Raw genomic sequence first — 13,872 nt, 5'->3', positions numbered from 1 at the left:
TGGAAATGCTTCTATGCTTCACATTTTTATCGATTGACATTTTTACAGGTTTCACAAAATCTTGGTGGAAACAAAGACAAAAAGAAGTGGAGTTAGATCAATAACAAGAGACAGCAGTTGAGATCACCGGAGGCAGAAATGAAAAGAAAATGAAGGAAGGTCATAGAAGGAAGGATGGAAAAGACATGAGAAAAACAGTAGTTGTGAAAGCTAAAAAGCCACCACCTACAACAAATGAACAGGAGTAATATTATATTACTTTATTTATCTTTTGTACAATGTAATTACAATACAAATATGTAGGTTTAAATACAAAAATTCTGTAAATAAAGATTAAAAATAAATTCCACTGGTTTGCTTTGTTACCATCACTAAACTATGGTTTTACAATCAAGTTTATGAGGTCATTTAGTTTGCTTTAACGTGGAAACACAATTAACCTACATTTATAATTTTGGAGGGCGTGCAAACAAGAGTCTAAAATATATTTTCAATGAAATAAAAGCACTGATTCTATGAGTGAACCAGTCTGGTCTTGCAGAGAGAGGAGGGTAAAGAGAGCAATTTGGATTTGTTTTTGGTAGGGAAGAAATATTTATTTATCCGAATTTTTTAAAAAAAGGGAGAAAAACACTGTAAGGACCTGAGATGGTATAAATTAGGCCGGAGACACATAAATTTGAGATCTCTGGGAAGACAGCCTTTCAGATGGGATGGCTGCCACAGGAAGAGACCTAATGAGCTAATTAAACTGCAGGGAGTTAATGAGCAGGAAACCTAATCAGTGGCAGTCCACATCCATACAATTAAATTCCCAAGGAACATAGCAGGAGCATCTCTGGTCAGATACCAGTTTTTATATAACATACAGAAACCACCTGTTCGTTACACGTCACATGGAACAGCCCTTATATTTTTTTAGTTTGTAATGTTGCGTCTGTTATGACCGCAAGTTCAAACACAGAAGCTTTGTTGACCTTACTGAAGCTTTGGCTATATGGGGAGTTGCACATGAGACTTCAATTATGTAATAAGTAACATCGTTTAAAAATATAAGCAAAAGTGTTGTTTTTGAGGCGTTAGGAGCTGAGAAACATGTAATGGAAGTGGCTTAGCTTAGGGACAAAAGATGTAAAAACATCAGACAGTGCTCAGGTTATGAGCAACATGATGATTGAGTCTTTTTCTCAGTATCTTCTCAATATTTTTACACACCCCGTCTCCTTCTTATATCTTTTTTCACATCTTATCTAATTTTCCTTTCTTCAGACTTCCTCCTTCTCATTTTTTAAAGGTATGATTCCATTCTCCCCTTCAGTCTCTCACATACACATTACCCTTCCTTCTTTTCTCTAGCTATCTATTCTTCTGCTGTTCTATATTTTCTCTTCCTGTTCACCTCTGAATCAAATGTTCTTTAAGCCCCTTTCTTATGCACTAACACCCACTTACATATTGGCTTTTGTATATAAGCAGAAAGGTTATAATCGGCATTCACACCGAGGTCAAATGACTCTGCAGTAATTACAGGTATTTATCAGCTTCGGCTCCGAATGGCAGTGATGGAAAAACAACACCCATGTGAACATGATATTTTTAGCCCCTTTACTGGCATCATGCAGTGACGTGCCACCACAAAATATCATCCATCTCCATCCAAGCAGCACTCAAACATTGATCCAAATTGGTCTGCACCAAGTGTGAAAGATAGACTGAATAAGAGAGAGATATATAAAAATAAGTAGCCATCTTACCATTTTCATAGGCCTCCATGCTGCTTTCTACTGTTTACAACCTGTTTTTTGGCCTGTCTGTGACAACGAACGAGACACACCAAAAAAAAAACCCAAAAAACATATACACAGAGGCCTACTCGTCAGCTGCAGAGGTGTGTAGACAGCTCTGGTCTACTGGCAATGGGAAAGAACCAGTGAGGATATATTTAGTTAATTTTAGTGGAAAAGGGTTATAAGGCTGCATTTGAAATGTATCCTTTTTTTCTCTCAGTTTCTCCATTTGCTAGGCCTCGATTTATGTCTGCTCATGTTCCTCATCTCTTTTCACCTCTAATCATCAATCCCAAAATCTGAAATAAATGCAAAAAGGTGGCTACACAATCATACTGTTCGTGATGAGACTTTACCCTGTGTTTGAACACATGAAAGGATAATGAGTGCTGGAATGTAGTGCATCATTTTTTTAAACTAGTTGCACAGTGTTGAAGAGTGTTGTTTTGTTTCCACTGAGTTGTTAACGTTCCTTGGGTTTGTCTGGAGAAGATGGGGTCCTTGTTGTGTGCATTGTCCAGTGTCTGTGTGCCGGATATCCTGAAGTGAGTAAACCTTGAAAGTAGGCTTTAGCAAAAGAAATGGGCTACAGAGCCAAAGTGATGCCATTTTGGCTCAAAAGGTCTTACCAGCACTGAAGTGTAAATATGTGAGGACTAACAGGCGGAAGAAACATGCCGCTATATACAGTAACTGTCTCACATGTCGCACTACACACTGCATTAAGCCCTAGCTATTTGGTTTGAGTTACATGACTCCGTTTCCAGACAATGCTTTCCCTCTACTACTGCCCAATCACACGTTAGCTGTCTGCTACCTGTAGTTTCCCTCCTCTTTACGGTTCAACAAAAATAAATACGGGGATGAAAAAAAAAACACGTTCCTAAAACACTGCTTTAAAAATTTGATTTTTAAGTATATATAACTTGTTAAAATAAAAATGAAGTACAATAAATAAAATAATTTGGCCATAAATCTCTACTATTAGTCAGTAAGTCCTTTTGGGTTGGTAGGGTGGGGTCTTACATCATTGGCTAGTCCGTTCAGGTATCCAAACTTTTGCTGTGCTTGGCTAAGATCAGCATTGGTCTGATCATCAGTCAACTCTTTGCCGCTCTACACATCTTGTCATGTAGCCATATCCACTAAATTCTGCACCGCAATCCTCCACCAGAAAAAATACATGGGTTTGGAATGCATCTGAGTGGAGTCTCCTTTTAAAGAAAGAAACCACTGAGCTGTGTCCCCCCTACAATGTCCTCAGGGGGGCACATACAGTACATCCAGGGACTTGTAGCAAGTAAAGAAAAGCCAGAGTGGAGAAGTGAAAGCAGGAAAGAGAGGTGGGTAGCAGGTGGGGTGGAAGGATTCAGTCCATCAAGTCTAGTGAGCTAGAGACCTGATCGTCCAATGGCAGCCCAGCAATTTGTCAACTTCTTCCAAAACTCTCATAGGAGGGTAAAGAAAGCAAATAGGATCATTATATCACTGACTCCTCTGAGAGCTTTTAGCAAGTTGCTAGGCTGCCACATGTCAGATGCGAGGCTTACTTTAAGGACCTGCATCGTGTTCTAGGCCCGCATTTCTCAGGCTTGAACTTCGGGGAAAGAGCTACAGCTTTGGGAGACCAACTCAGGCTTAAAGCTCAATCTCAAAAGTCTTTTGAAGATTGTTGGAAAATGGGTTGGCTGCTGCAGCTGGTGCCTTATTCCCTTGCTGCTGAGGTGCTGGTTTGGCCTCCAGTGCCGCCCACTTGGCCTCAAAACGATCATCGTCTTGAGAATCGCTAGCTGCTGGAGCTGTTAGCTGGCTGCCCTCTGGTGGCCAGCTGCTACTGCTTCCACCATTCCCACCACTGGAGGCGGTTCCATTCTGGAGGGCCATCGAGGCGCTGCTGTGCGGTGGGAGGCCATTAATGGCTGTCGATAATGCCGGAGTAGGAGAGAACGGTGGTGTGGAAAACCCTACAGGGTGCCCGACTGCACTCGGCACTCCTGTGTAAGAATGGTGCTGCCCCGTTGTTCCAAGTGGTCCCACTTTGGGTCCTCCTACGGCCGAGCCCATGGATCCACCTGCACCAGATGAGCCTGTAGCAGTGCAGAAGACATTAGCCACCATTTGCGATGGTGTGATGCCTACCACTGGCACACTGGCATTGGGATATGTCATGCTGCTGGCCAGGCCTGGCATGTAGGTCTGCATGGGCACGAATGCCGGTTGGACAGGTTGGCTGGCGAACATTCCCACAGGAGCTGGCGTTGTATCAAAAGCCAAGGGGAAGGGTTGCATGGAGCTTGGAAGGGAGCATGGGGGCCCAGGGAGGGAGGGCTGGATCATGGAGGCCCCGGACATACTCGGACCAGACATGGTTGGAATGGACATGGAGGGTAGGGACATCGGGGGTCCTGACACTGGAGGGCCTGGTATTAGAGGAACTGATGATATTGACATGGGCGGGAGGGGCATCGGCGCCTGACCTGAGAGAGCAGAGGGGCCCGAAAGGAGAGGTTTGGACATGGTGCCAAGGGACATAGGGACAGTGGTTACTGGGGCAGCTGATATAACTGCCTGACTGGACATCTGCTGACTCGACATGGAGGGTGGTCCGGGGATGGTGGGGATGGTGGGGCCAGGGGGAGGGGTCTGCTGAGCCTTGACGGCCTTGGAGACTTCCTCCAGCCATCTTTCAGCCTCGGAGGGTGTACGCCTGTGTCCACTCTGCATCTGTATCTGCATGGCCACAGAAACTGGAGGAGGAGAGTGGAGTGGAGGTTCAGGCTGCACCCAGGAAGAAGTCCCTGGAAGGATAAAGTTAAAGATTTAGAAGAATAATGTCCTCAGCATTAAAAGTGCACTGTTTACAAAAAATTGTTCTGATGTGGTCTTTCTTACCCTGCAGTGGTCCAGGTGGTGGAGGCAGGGCAGGGGGCACAGTGCAGGTTTGAGGGCCATTTGCAGACAAAGAGGGGTTGGAGAAGAGCTCGTCCGATGGATTGGTGAAAGAGGTGTTAATCTGACTACACAGGGCGTTAATACTACAGTCTCCCTCACCTGGCAACCCCATATCCATCTCTGGTACTAGCAAGAAAGGGGGGGCACAGAGGGGAAGTAGGTAAAAAGAGAATGGAGATGAGGAAAACAATGAAAAGAAGAGGTGGAATGGAAGAAGACAAGGATTGAGTAGAGGGACAAACAAAAAAGAGGAAGAAAAAATATTTATTTAGTTGTCCAAAAGACACTGTTAGCATCAAAAGCAACAGAAACTGGAGCAGATAAAGGCGGGCTGCTATTGACCTAAAAGGCATCCATAAACACAAGATTCTCAAGACAAATATTGCATTGTGCTAATCAAAATGTCCTTACTAAAAATAAAAAGGTTCATACTCAATCACAAGAATGTCTTCAGGTCAGGCCAAACTGTGTAAACAACCTACTTTATGCGTAGCATTATAGTCTATCAGCCTGTTATGTCATTGGCCTCTGTGTCTTGTGCATTGGGATGACTCAGACAGAGGTGAATTCAGCTTGGTTTATCTATGTTTTCAGACCAAATGTAACAGATATGACCAGTAAGGGATTAGATGGCATAATGTTCCTGTCTGACTTTAGTTTGGACCACAGTTTTAAACCTCTCCTGCATAGGCAGCAGATATAAATAGATATCATATCTAATTCCCTGCTCCATGTTCCCTGGTCCCTCCCTTCTCAACAAAGGCCTCAGAGAGAGAGGAATTTTGCTTTCTTCTTCTACTGCCTTCTACTCCCCTCCGGCCAAGTCACCAGAAGAAAATTTTGGCATTGCACGTTCTTGCAAACCACAAAAATGTTACATTGTACATTTCATATGAAGAATATCAACATTTTTAAAATTACGTAGCATTTCCATTGGGGCGTTTCCAGGCACCATTGAGATGCCAAAGCCAGGTGTTTTCAGGGAGATATCGGGCACCTCAAACTATTATTGTGGTGGAAAAAAACAGGGTTTTTTTAGGGAGACATTAGGGCATTGTCTGCCACAATTGTGGTGCAAAAAAGTAGTATTTTTAGGGAACGATTATGGCATCCAAACCGGGTGCTGTTTAGCGAGACACTGGGGCATTTCCAGCTGTGATTATGTTGCCTTAATTAGGTGCAAGACATGGGTCTATTTTCAGCCGCGACTGTGTACAAAAAGGTATTTTTAGGGAGACATCAAGGCATTTCTAGCTGTGATTGTTGTGTCACAACCATGTGTTTTTAGTGAGGCATTAGGCATTTTCAGCTGCAAATGTGGCACAAAAAATGATCCGGATGATCCAAATGATTCCAGTCGCATTTGTGGCACGAAATCAAAGTATTTTAGGGAGACATTGGGTATTTCTAGCCGCGATTGTGGCACCCAATTTGGATGTTTTTTAACAAAACCTAAGAGCATTCCCAGTAGTGAATGAGATGCCACCACAGGGTGTTTTTTAGCAAAACATTGGGGCATTTCTAAACATGACTGTAGTGCCAAAAGATGGTCGTTTCCTTGATCAAGTGATTTTTGTGCCTAAACCTAACCAAATGTCAACCACAACATTGTCACAGTACAAAATTAAAAAACTAAAAAGTAAAAGAATGGCGCATAGCACATATTAGCATATGAAACATACAAAAGTTACATATCCATGGTTTGCAGAAATGTACAATGTCACCATTTATTCTGGCAATTGGGCTGCCTCCATTTATGCTCTACATGCAGTTGTCCAAAACTCTCGACAAAGAGGAGTCTGATGATGAAATTTGTGACATCGTAAGTTTTACAACATGCACTTGCAGAGGAATGAATGTATAGACGAGTGGGATTAAAGTGAATTAACTTGTTTACCACAAATGGGCCCATTATAGGTCAAACCCCAAACCTTCACAAGCCCACTCCTCTAATACATTTATATCTCTCATCTGTGTGCACTGTGTGGCTACAGGCCCTGAATTATACTGGAGGGTGCAAAGGGCGCTGGAGGCATGTGTAAGGTCTCCCATTAAAGATTTCTCTGTGCTTTGTTCTATAAAGACCTACCCTGGGACCCTTCTCTTTCCCTTCCAAGTCAATGTCCCACAGAGTTCAGAAGCACTCTAAGCACTTCATGTGTGTGCGTCTCGATGTGTATGAGTGTGTTTCTTTCAGTGCAGTAGCAGGTTAAAGCTGGCAGAGGGCTTGCTGAAAGCTAACCGGGACAGCTGATTGACCTCACAAATCAATACAGACATTGTTCAGAGAGTCACAAGGGAACAGGGAGACAGTGTGGATTTTTGTGTGTGTGATGAAGAGAGGTAAAGAGAGGGCATACGGGATTCAAACTGCATCAAATCCACCACCACTGGATGCATACACTAACCGTCATGGGAGAATAAGCTACGGAAATGTAAGGAGTGAATACAATGAGAGTGGGAGTTGAATGTTGTGGTTTAGTATTCCAGCCAAAGGAGCCCCCCCATACAACTCTCTCATCTCTTCTAATTACTATAATCAGCCTGGCCACTGAGCGCTCTGATCCTGTGGCACCACACTGAGTGGGTGTGCCCATCTGTGTGTATACCTGTGAGTGGTAAGTCAGTCATTATTAATTGTCTTTGGTAAAGAGTCTTTCAGAGTCACACAGACGAAGCCATCAGCGCCAACGCTACTAGCAATAATAATAGCACTTCACGTAACTGCTTCTTATCTCAGCCTGCATTCAAGTGTTGTGATTAAACTGAAGAATTACACATTGTATGCATGATGACATGAATAAGAATACATCTGAGGTGTGCTGGAGGTGCATTCTGTAATAAAGACATAAAATCTCCTCAGATATTGGTCTCTGTCACCAAACTGAAGCCAAACGGAAAATGTAAATATGCTCCATTCTACAAACAACCATGACGCAAGTGGAACACAGAGTCCCATATGTGTACTCGTTGTTTGTGTGTGGAGGCAGCAGTAATGCTCCTTGATGTGCTGTTTTTATGCATTTGCAAATGAGGGATCCCCTCTGATTCTACTGCTGTCACTGGAGAGGCATTTTGATACCAAGTGTAAATTAAATGTGGATCAGTCATCTCTAGAAACAACACCAGTGTTAATGAGTGTCAGTTGATGTCATGGGCTGATATTAGTCTTCTGCATCTGTCAGTTTATACCATCAGCCTCACATAATATTTTAGTTTCTCTCAGATTACAGCTGGCGCATATTTATTTATTTACTGTATTATAGATCTGACGAGATGAATTATATTGATGATTACGTTTGAAACCTGCATCGTGCTGCTAAGCCAGCATCACCCCTTAAGAGTCAAAATTCTGTTCAATTGCTCTTTTACTTGCAATAAACTTGGAATGAAATTCAAGATTTGTTTGCTATTCAGGGGCAAAATTAAACAAACTACTACAAGTAAAAATGGGACCCATTCAGGGCACTTCAATTTATGGCCACAATTATTCACAATGAAAATAAACTGATTCATGCAGGAATTTTTTTTTGTAGTTTGAATGTAAAAAACGTGTCAGAGTGCATTAAAAAGCATAGAAATAGAGCTTGTATATCAAAGTAAGTGCCATGGGAGGATCCACTGCAAACACCTGACAGAGATCCAGGCTAATTATTTATACATCAGCTATTAATGTTTATTTATTAATTGGCCCCAGGCCCGTTAAATAGATAGAAAATAATGCAGGTTAAAGCATTTCACCTCATAAGAGGTAACACCATCATCAGCATTAACAATATGTTATTTGGACCTTTCCCCTGACTAACAAAAAAACAGAAACCCCTCCCAGTATTTCAAAATAATATAACAGTATTGAATTGGTGCAACTTGTTTTATCACAAGCAACTCAAAGTGCATACGAAATTTAATTTTGCGTACCTAATAATTTTCACATAGCCGACAAATTGAGGTTGAGTTTGCAATTGCTAAAATAATAAGAAACAAAAAAATGTTGTACTTGAACTTTCAAGACACTCACTCTTTTTGAACATACAGCTATTAAATGCAATTATTACCACCAACTTGGTTGCTACTAAGGGGCTCATACTGAGCCTTTATTCCCCCCTGTACTTTTTTGTCTTTTTTTCTATAAAGTTCACGAGAGAGCTAAAATAAATTAAGTTAAAAAAAAAAAATTCCCATCTTGCTTTGTTGCGAGTAACCTAACATTAGCAAACACAAAAATCAGTGATAACACCAACGCATGCTCTAACAACACCTGAACAACGATTCAGCAATAATTTAACTGAACATGCTGCAGCTTTGTTGCTCATAGTGTGAGCTCAGCATAACAGATGACTTTTTCCACAAAAGGGTCACAGCAGCCAAAAATTGGGGCCTCTGTTTGGGTCAGATGGCCAGCCTTTCCTTTTATCAACATTTGTGAATCCAACTTCAAGAACTTCCCAACTCACCAGGGTTCTTGTCCTGGAAGTCAGTCTTGCGTTGCAGTGTAGATGGCAGGTCATTGAGGCGGAGTGACAGCTGCCTCTTGAAGGGAGAGTTCTTCTGACTGAGGGCTGGGAATCCCCGAAATGAGCCCTGACGCACCAGCTGCTCAATGGGCGCATGGCGGCGAGGGATGGCGTGAGGTCCGCCAGGCTCCGGCCGCTCCATGGGGGATGCTGCACCCTCAGGTGGGGAGGCTGTGCCAGGTGGGAGGGCTGGGATGGCAGAAGGTTGGTCTGGAAGAGGAAGTAGGACCACTGTGATTTCCATTCAAACCCAATTACTGATGCATATCTGTCTATGCACACATCTTCACAGAGACATGGTTAACCCCTTATATATCGGATCAAGTTATTGCACTGGATAGACGGACCTTGTTTAGAGCCAACAGGACACAAGACTCTGATGCAAATTCAAACAAAATGCACTGCAGGAATTGTATGATGCCATCAGCAGCAACATGTGCAAGCAACCAGATATAATTTTCATAGCAGCTGGTGATTTTAATCATCTCATCCTTCAACACCAAAGATTTAGCAGGATCATGGACAAATTTTAAATTCATTTTTTAAACTTTGTTTAAAAAACATTTTAAGACTCAACTCACATTTCCCACTGTTTGAGGGGTACTTGAAAGTAAGCGGAAGACAAATATGAAAATTTGGACAAAAAAATAGAAAAGGCATATAGTATCCTGATAATCATCAAATTTAAAACTCTACAACACGATACGTTACGCTAAGTTACAATACACTATGTTACGATATGATGTTACAAAACGTTAGGATACGTTAGGATACGTTACGTTACGTTGTGTTGCGTTATGTTACATTACATTATGTGATGTTATGTTACGTCACACATACATTTTGTTTAGAAAGATATACATTCATTACATCACAGACGGAACACATAGTTTTTGAGTGAACATCCAGTTCAGTCAAAAACATATAATTGAACCATCTTTTAACAATAAAATGATCTTTTGCGTCTTGTGAAGTGGGAGTTTGCAGCCTATTTTTGCAGTCTCTTTTATTATTGGTTATCCAGCAGTTTCTTTGGATGCTGCTGGACACAGTATTTAGGATTATCCCAATTTTTGAAATTCACCATTATCAACTGATTGCGTTTTTTATTGCGATCCGTGATAAAATTGTATATCGTCCCATCCCTCCTTCAAAAACTGATCTGAGTATGTGTGCACACTTTGAAATGTCCTCCTACCTTTCTTCTTGTCGTGCAGTTTGTCATCTCTCTCGCTGCTGCTGCTCTGCTGGCAGGAAGGGTTGGAGCGGAAGGAGCCCTCACGCACAAATGAGGTGCGGCTAGCGTCAAAAGAAGCCGTCACGCCGCACTCCTTCTCCCTGCGCTGCTTCCTCTCCAGACAGGCGGCAAAGGCACAGCCAACTGCATGGCTCAGTCTCTCCCCCTGGTGGAGCAAAAATCAAACAGTTTAAAGGACATAAATCTGTACCTGAACTGTCTTCATTTTCAGCACTCTTGGCTGTTTTTTAATCTTTATATGCATAAAAGTGTGATTGTCGTTCAGGTCAACCTGCAAATCAAGTTCAGGCATTCACATAACATACAGCTGTCGCACTGAACATCGGATTAGGGTGCAACTATCAACCTCAAATCTCCTTTGCTGTCAAACGTCAACATACTCCATGGCACTGAATGCAGCTGATTCCAGCCTGCCATTTGCAATTTATTTTAGACTTTCCCACCACTTCTCTAACAGCCTCTTTCCTATTCTGACTCCTTCTCACTTTATAGACAGCCGTGACTGCGGTGAGGGAGACAGTTCCGTTTAAGATGAGCAGATAGAGATATGGAGAGTGTGGTGGAAATAGAGACAGACAGAGATGGACAGATAACTCCACAGGCTTCTGTCTAATCCCTTTTCCTAATCCCGCAGGTCTGTGCAGCGCTCTCTTCTGTCCACATGAATAATCCAACTCATGGTCTAAACTGATGAAACCACCACAGGGTTGAAACCACAACACACCATTGTGTCTATTGCAGTTGTCTTTATATTATAACCTCCTCATCCCAAAATCAATAAAACGGAAAGACCAGAAGTTAGAAAACACGCTAATTCTGACAGCTAAACACAACTGAGCTGTTGGTGCTACAAACGGGGTTAATGTGTCCAAATGATACATGCATGCCAGATCGCTCCCTATGTTAAAGGTGAAATTAATCATTAAATTAATGATTAATCTATTTCTATGAACTGAGTTATTGCTTTTATGTATAAAATATGAAAAAGATTTTGGGGAGTCAAAGATTATGTTTTAGTCTCAAACTTTAAAGTACTTCATTAAAGTACTTAAACAAGAAAATACTGACATTTTTCAGAAATTACTTAAATAATTAATTGTATTAAAAAAATAGAGTTTATTCTTTTTTGTTAATCAACTAGTTCATTTCATCTTAAAGGTAAGTGTAGATACTTATCATGCATTATAAGCATTCAACCTCTAGTTTATAACAAGAGCATCCATAAGAACCTTACCCCTTCTAAATCATTATAAGTCACATCTATAATGTCTTATTTCTATTGATATAGTGCATCAGTAATTATTATATCTGTTTATAAGTGCATTCATTAAGTATTATGAATGTATTATAATTCACTATGAATGCCTTCATAATGAGTTATAGATTTGATCTTCATAGAAAGTGTTACTGCAAGTTTTCCTGGGAACTGTAGTTTTATGTTTGCTAAACAATTATCTGAAGTTCACCTTTGTTAAATTAATAAATGTTTCAAATTCTAATACTAATTCAGTTCAGCCAGTCAATCCTTGGCTCCTTTACTATGCTTCTCAAAGTGTCCTCGGTCAAAACACTGAACCCCAAATTGCTCCTGAAGGCTGAGCCGCCAGTGTTTGGGTGTGTATGATTAGATTAAATGCCCTTGAGAAGATTGGTACGATGCGTAATAGTCTGTGTGTGAATGTGTGTGTGAATGGGTGCATGTGGCATGTAGCGTAAAGTGCTTTGAGTGGCCGGAACACATTTAATTATTTTTTTCAGACAGGTGGATGAAAGAAATACTGAATGAGAGATTACACCGAGATTGCAGATACTAGTGCAGCTTCTGTGACTACAGAGAAAATCCCTGCAGGGGTAGACGGGAGGTTAATTGTCCCCTCACCGAGTCTTTGAGAGCCATGAAGCAGTGGCACATCCACCGTCTGGTAGTACCATCTCGGCAGATGTAGGAGAAGGCCTTGTCATAGTTGCGATCAGGTGCGCAGAATGAAACCTTCTCTATGGTCTGGTCCACAATGAGGTCCTAAGAGAGACAGAGAGACAGTGAGGTCAGAGACAATCAGATTTGACAGCTCACACAATAAAGCCGAGCCAATCGAATTGTTCCAGCAGGTAGATTGCATCAAATCACATCTGATGGGGTTTTGTCTTCCTTGCAGCAGATTAACCAATGACAGACAGGAAATATAGCACACCAGCTTGTACTTGACATGCTGCTTTCAACCTCAGCTAACCCCATGAAAACTCCCACCTATTTACACATCCACCATCGACAGAAAAGAAAGTGATGACTAACAACACTGAACCCTCTTTTCATCTCGGGGATGTTTCCACCACTTGCCCTTCCTTCTATAAAAAGGTTATTCAGCCTGTCTTGGTGTCTATAGTCACTGCGGGGGAAACTAAAAGGGGCCCTTCTCTTTCTCTGTGTACATTAAGGGGCCCCCTGCTCACCTCTTTGACTCACCAACAAACAGAAAAACAAGGAAAGAAAGATGAGAGGGACAAGAAAGGGAAAGACGTTTCACACACTCATCCACTCATTTCCACCCTCTCATCTGATGTCGCTGAAAACAAAAAGAGGAGAGGATGAGGAGAGCTGAAGAGGAGGGGACGAGGACAGGAAAGCGGGAGAAAAGACGGAAAAAGAGGCAGAAGAATAAGAGTCCATTCACTGTGGGCCAATTAGTGAATGGAGGGGGATGCTGGTACGGAGGTGAAAGGCTGAGCACAGAGCAATGTGTTATGTGTGTGTCTGTTCATCGCTGGTACAGTAGCTCCCTCTGTGTTACCAGAAACACATTATACTGTGTTTTGGTGTGTTTTTCTAAGATTCAGGATGCTCATGTATGGTGCGTTTTTGAAGAAAAGTACAACAAGAAAGTGTGTGTTTGTGAGTAAAAGTGACTCAGGTCATGTCCCGACATCACTGAAAGGAAGACCACGCAGAAGCAGTGTGTGACTCAGAGTGTCTCATCTATGCTATGGTCTTTCTGCCTTGAGCACAAAAAATGACTTTACCGTTTCTTTCTATTAATGCATTACGAAGGTCACACACTCACACACACACAATCACACACACACACACTGTATATATACACTACATTCACTGTGGGAAAACATCTGAATAATGGCTGTGTGGGCATTATTAAGTGAGCTTGCTGATTCATAGATGGAGGCCGAGCTGATGATAAAAGATGATGAAGAGGCGAGAAAGAAAAAAGGAAGTAGGAGGAGACTGTAAAGGGTTCATAGCAATGTGATGTCACAGAAATATGTGAACAGACCATAACCTCCAAACAACGCATTGTGTTGTTATTGCACATTGTGTGGCAATTACAAGTGGGCAGCTGGGTTGGGGTTA

General features: G+C 41.9%; 1 protein-coding gene across 3 annotated transcripts in view; it reads right to left on the bottom strand.

The window, feature by feature from the left end:
• Positions 1-237: 237 nt before the first annotated feature.
• Positions 238-13,872, bottom strand: part of numbl (NUMB like endocytic adaptor protein) — a 77,082-nt gene continuing 63,447 nt past the window's right edge. For 2 of the 3 annotated variants that reach the window (XM_088078606.1, XM_042486647.2), the window contains 5 exons: positions 12,391-12,531; positions 10,452-10,656; positions 9,194-9,463; positions 4,680-4,865; positions 238-4,585 (listed from right to left, as the gene is read on the bottom strand). In XM_088078606.1, coding sequence (XP_087934732.1) covers positions 3,426-4,585; positions 4,680-4,865; positions 9,194-9,463; positions 10,452-10,656; positions 12,391-12,531 — 1,962 coding nt within the window. In that variant the 3' untranslated portion in view covers positions 238-3,425. The remainder of the gene's footprint in view (positions 4,586-4,679; positions 4,866-9,193; positions 9,464-10,451; positions 10,657-12,390; positions 12,532-13,872) is intronic. The other variant, XM_088078605.1, reaches the window with a different exon arrangement.

Source organism: Plectropomus leopardus, chromosome 6, assembly GCF_026936395.1.
Source record: "Plectropomus leopardus strain MGB_pleo_1.0 chromosome 6, ASM2693639v1, whole genome shotgun sequence".
Lineage (NCBI taxonomy): Eukaryota > Metazoa > Chordata > Actinopteri > Perciformes > Serranidae > Plectropomus > Plectropomus leopardus.
The sequence above is the reverse complement of the archived record's forward strand: the minus strand, read 5'-3'. Positions and strand labels throughout refer to the sequence as shown.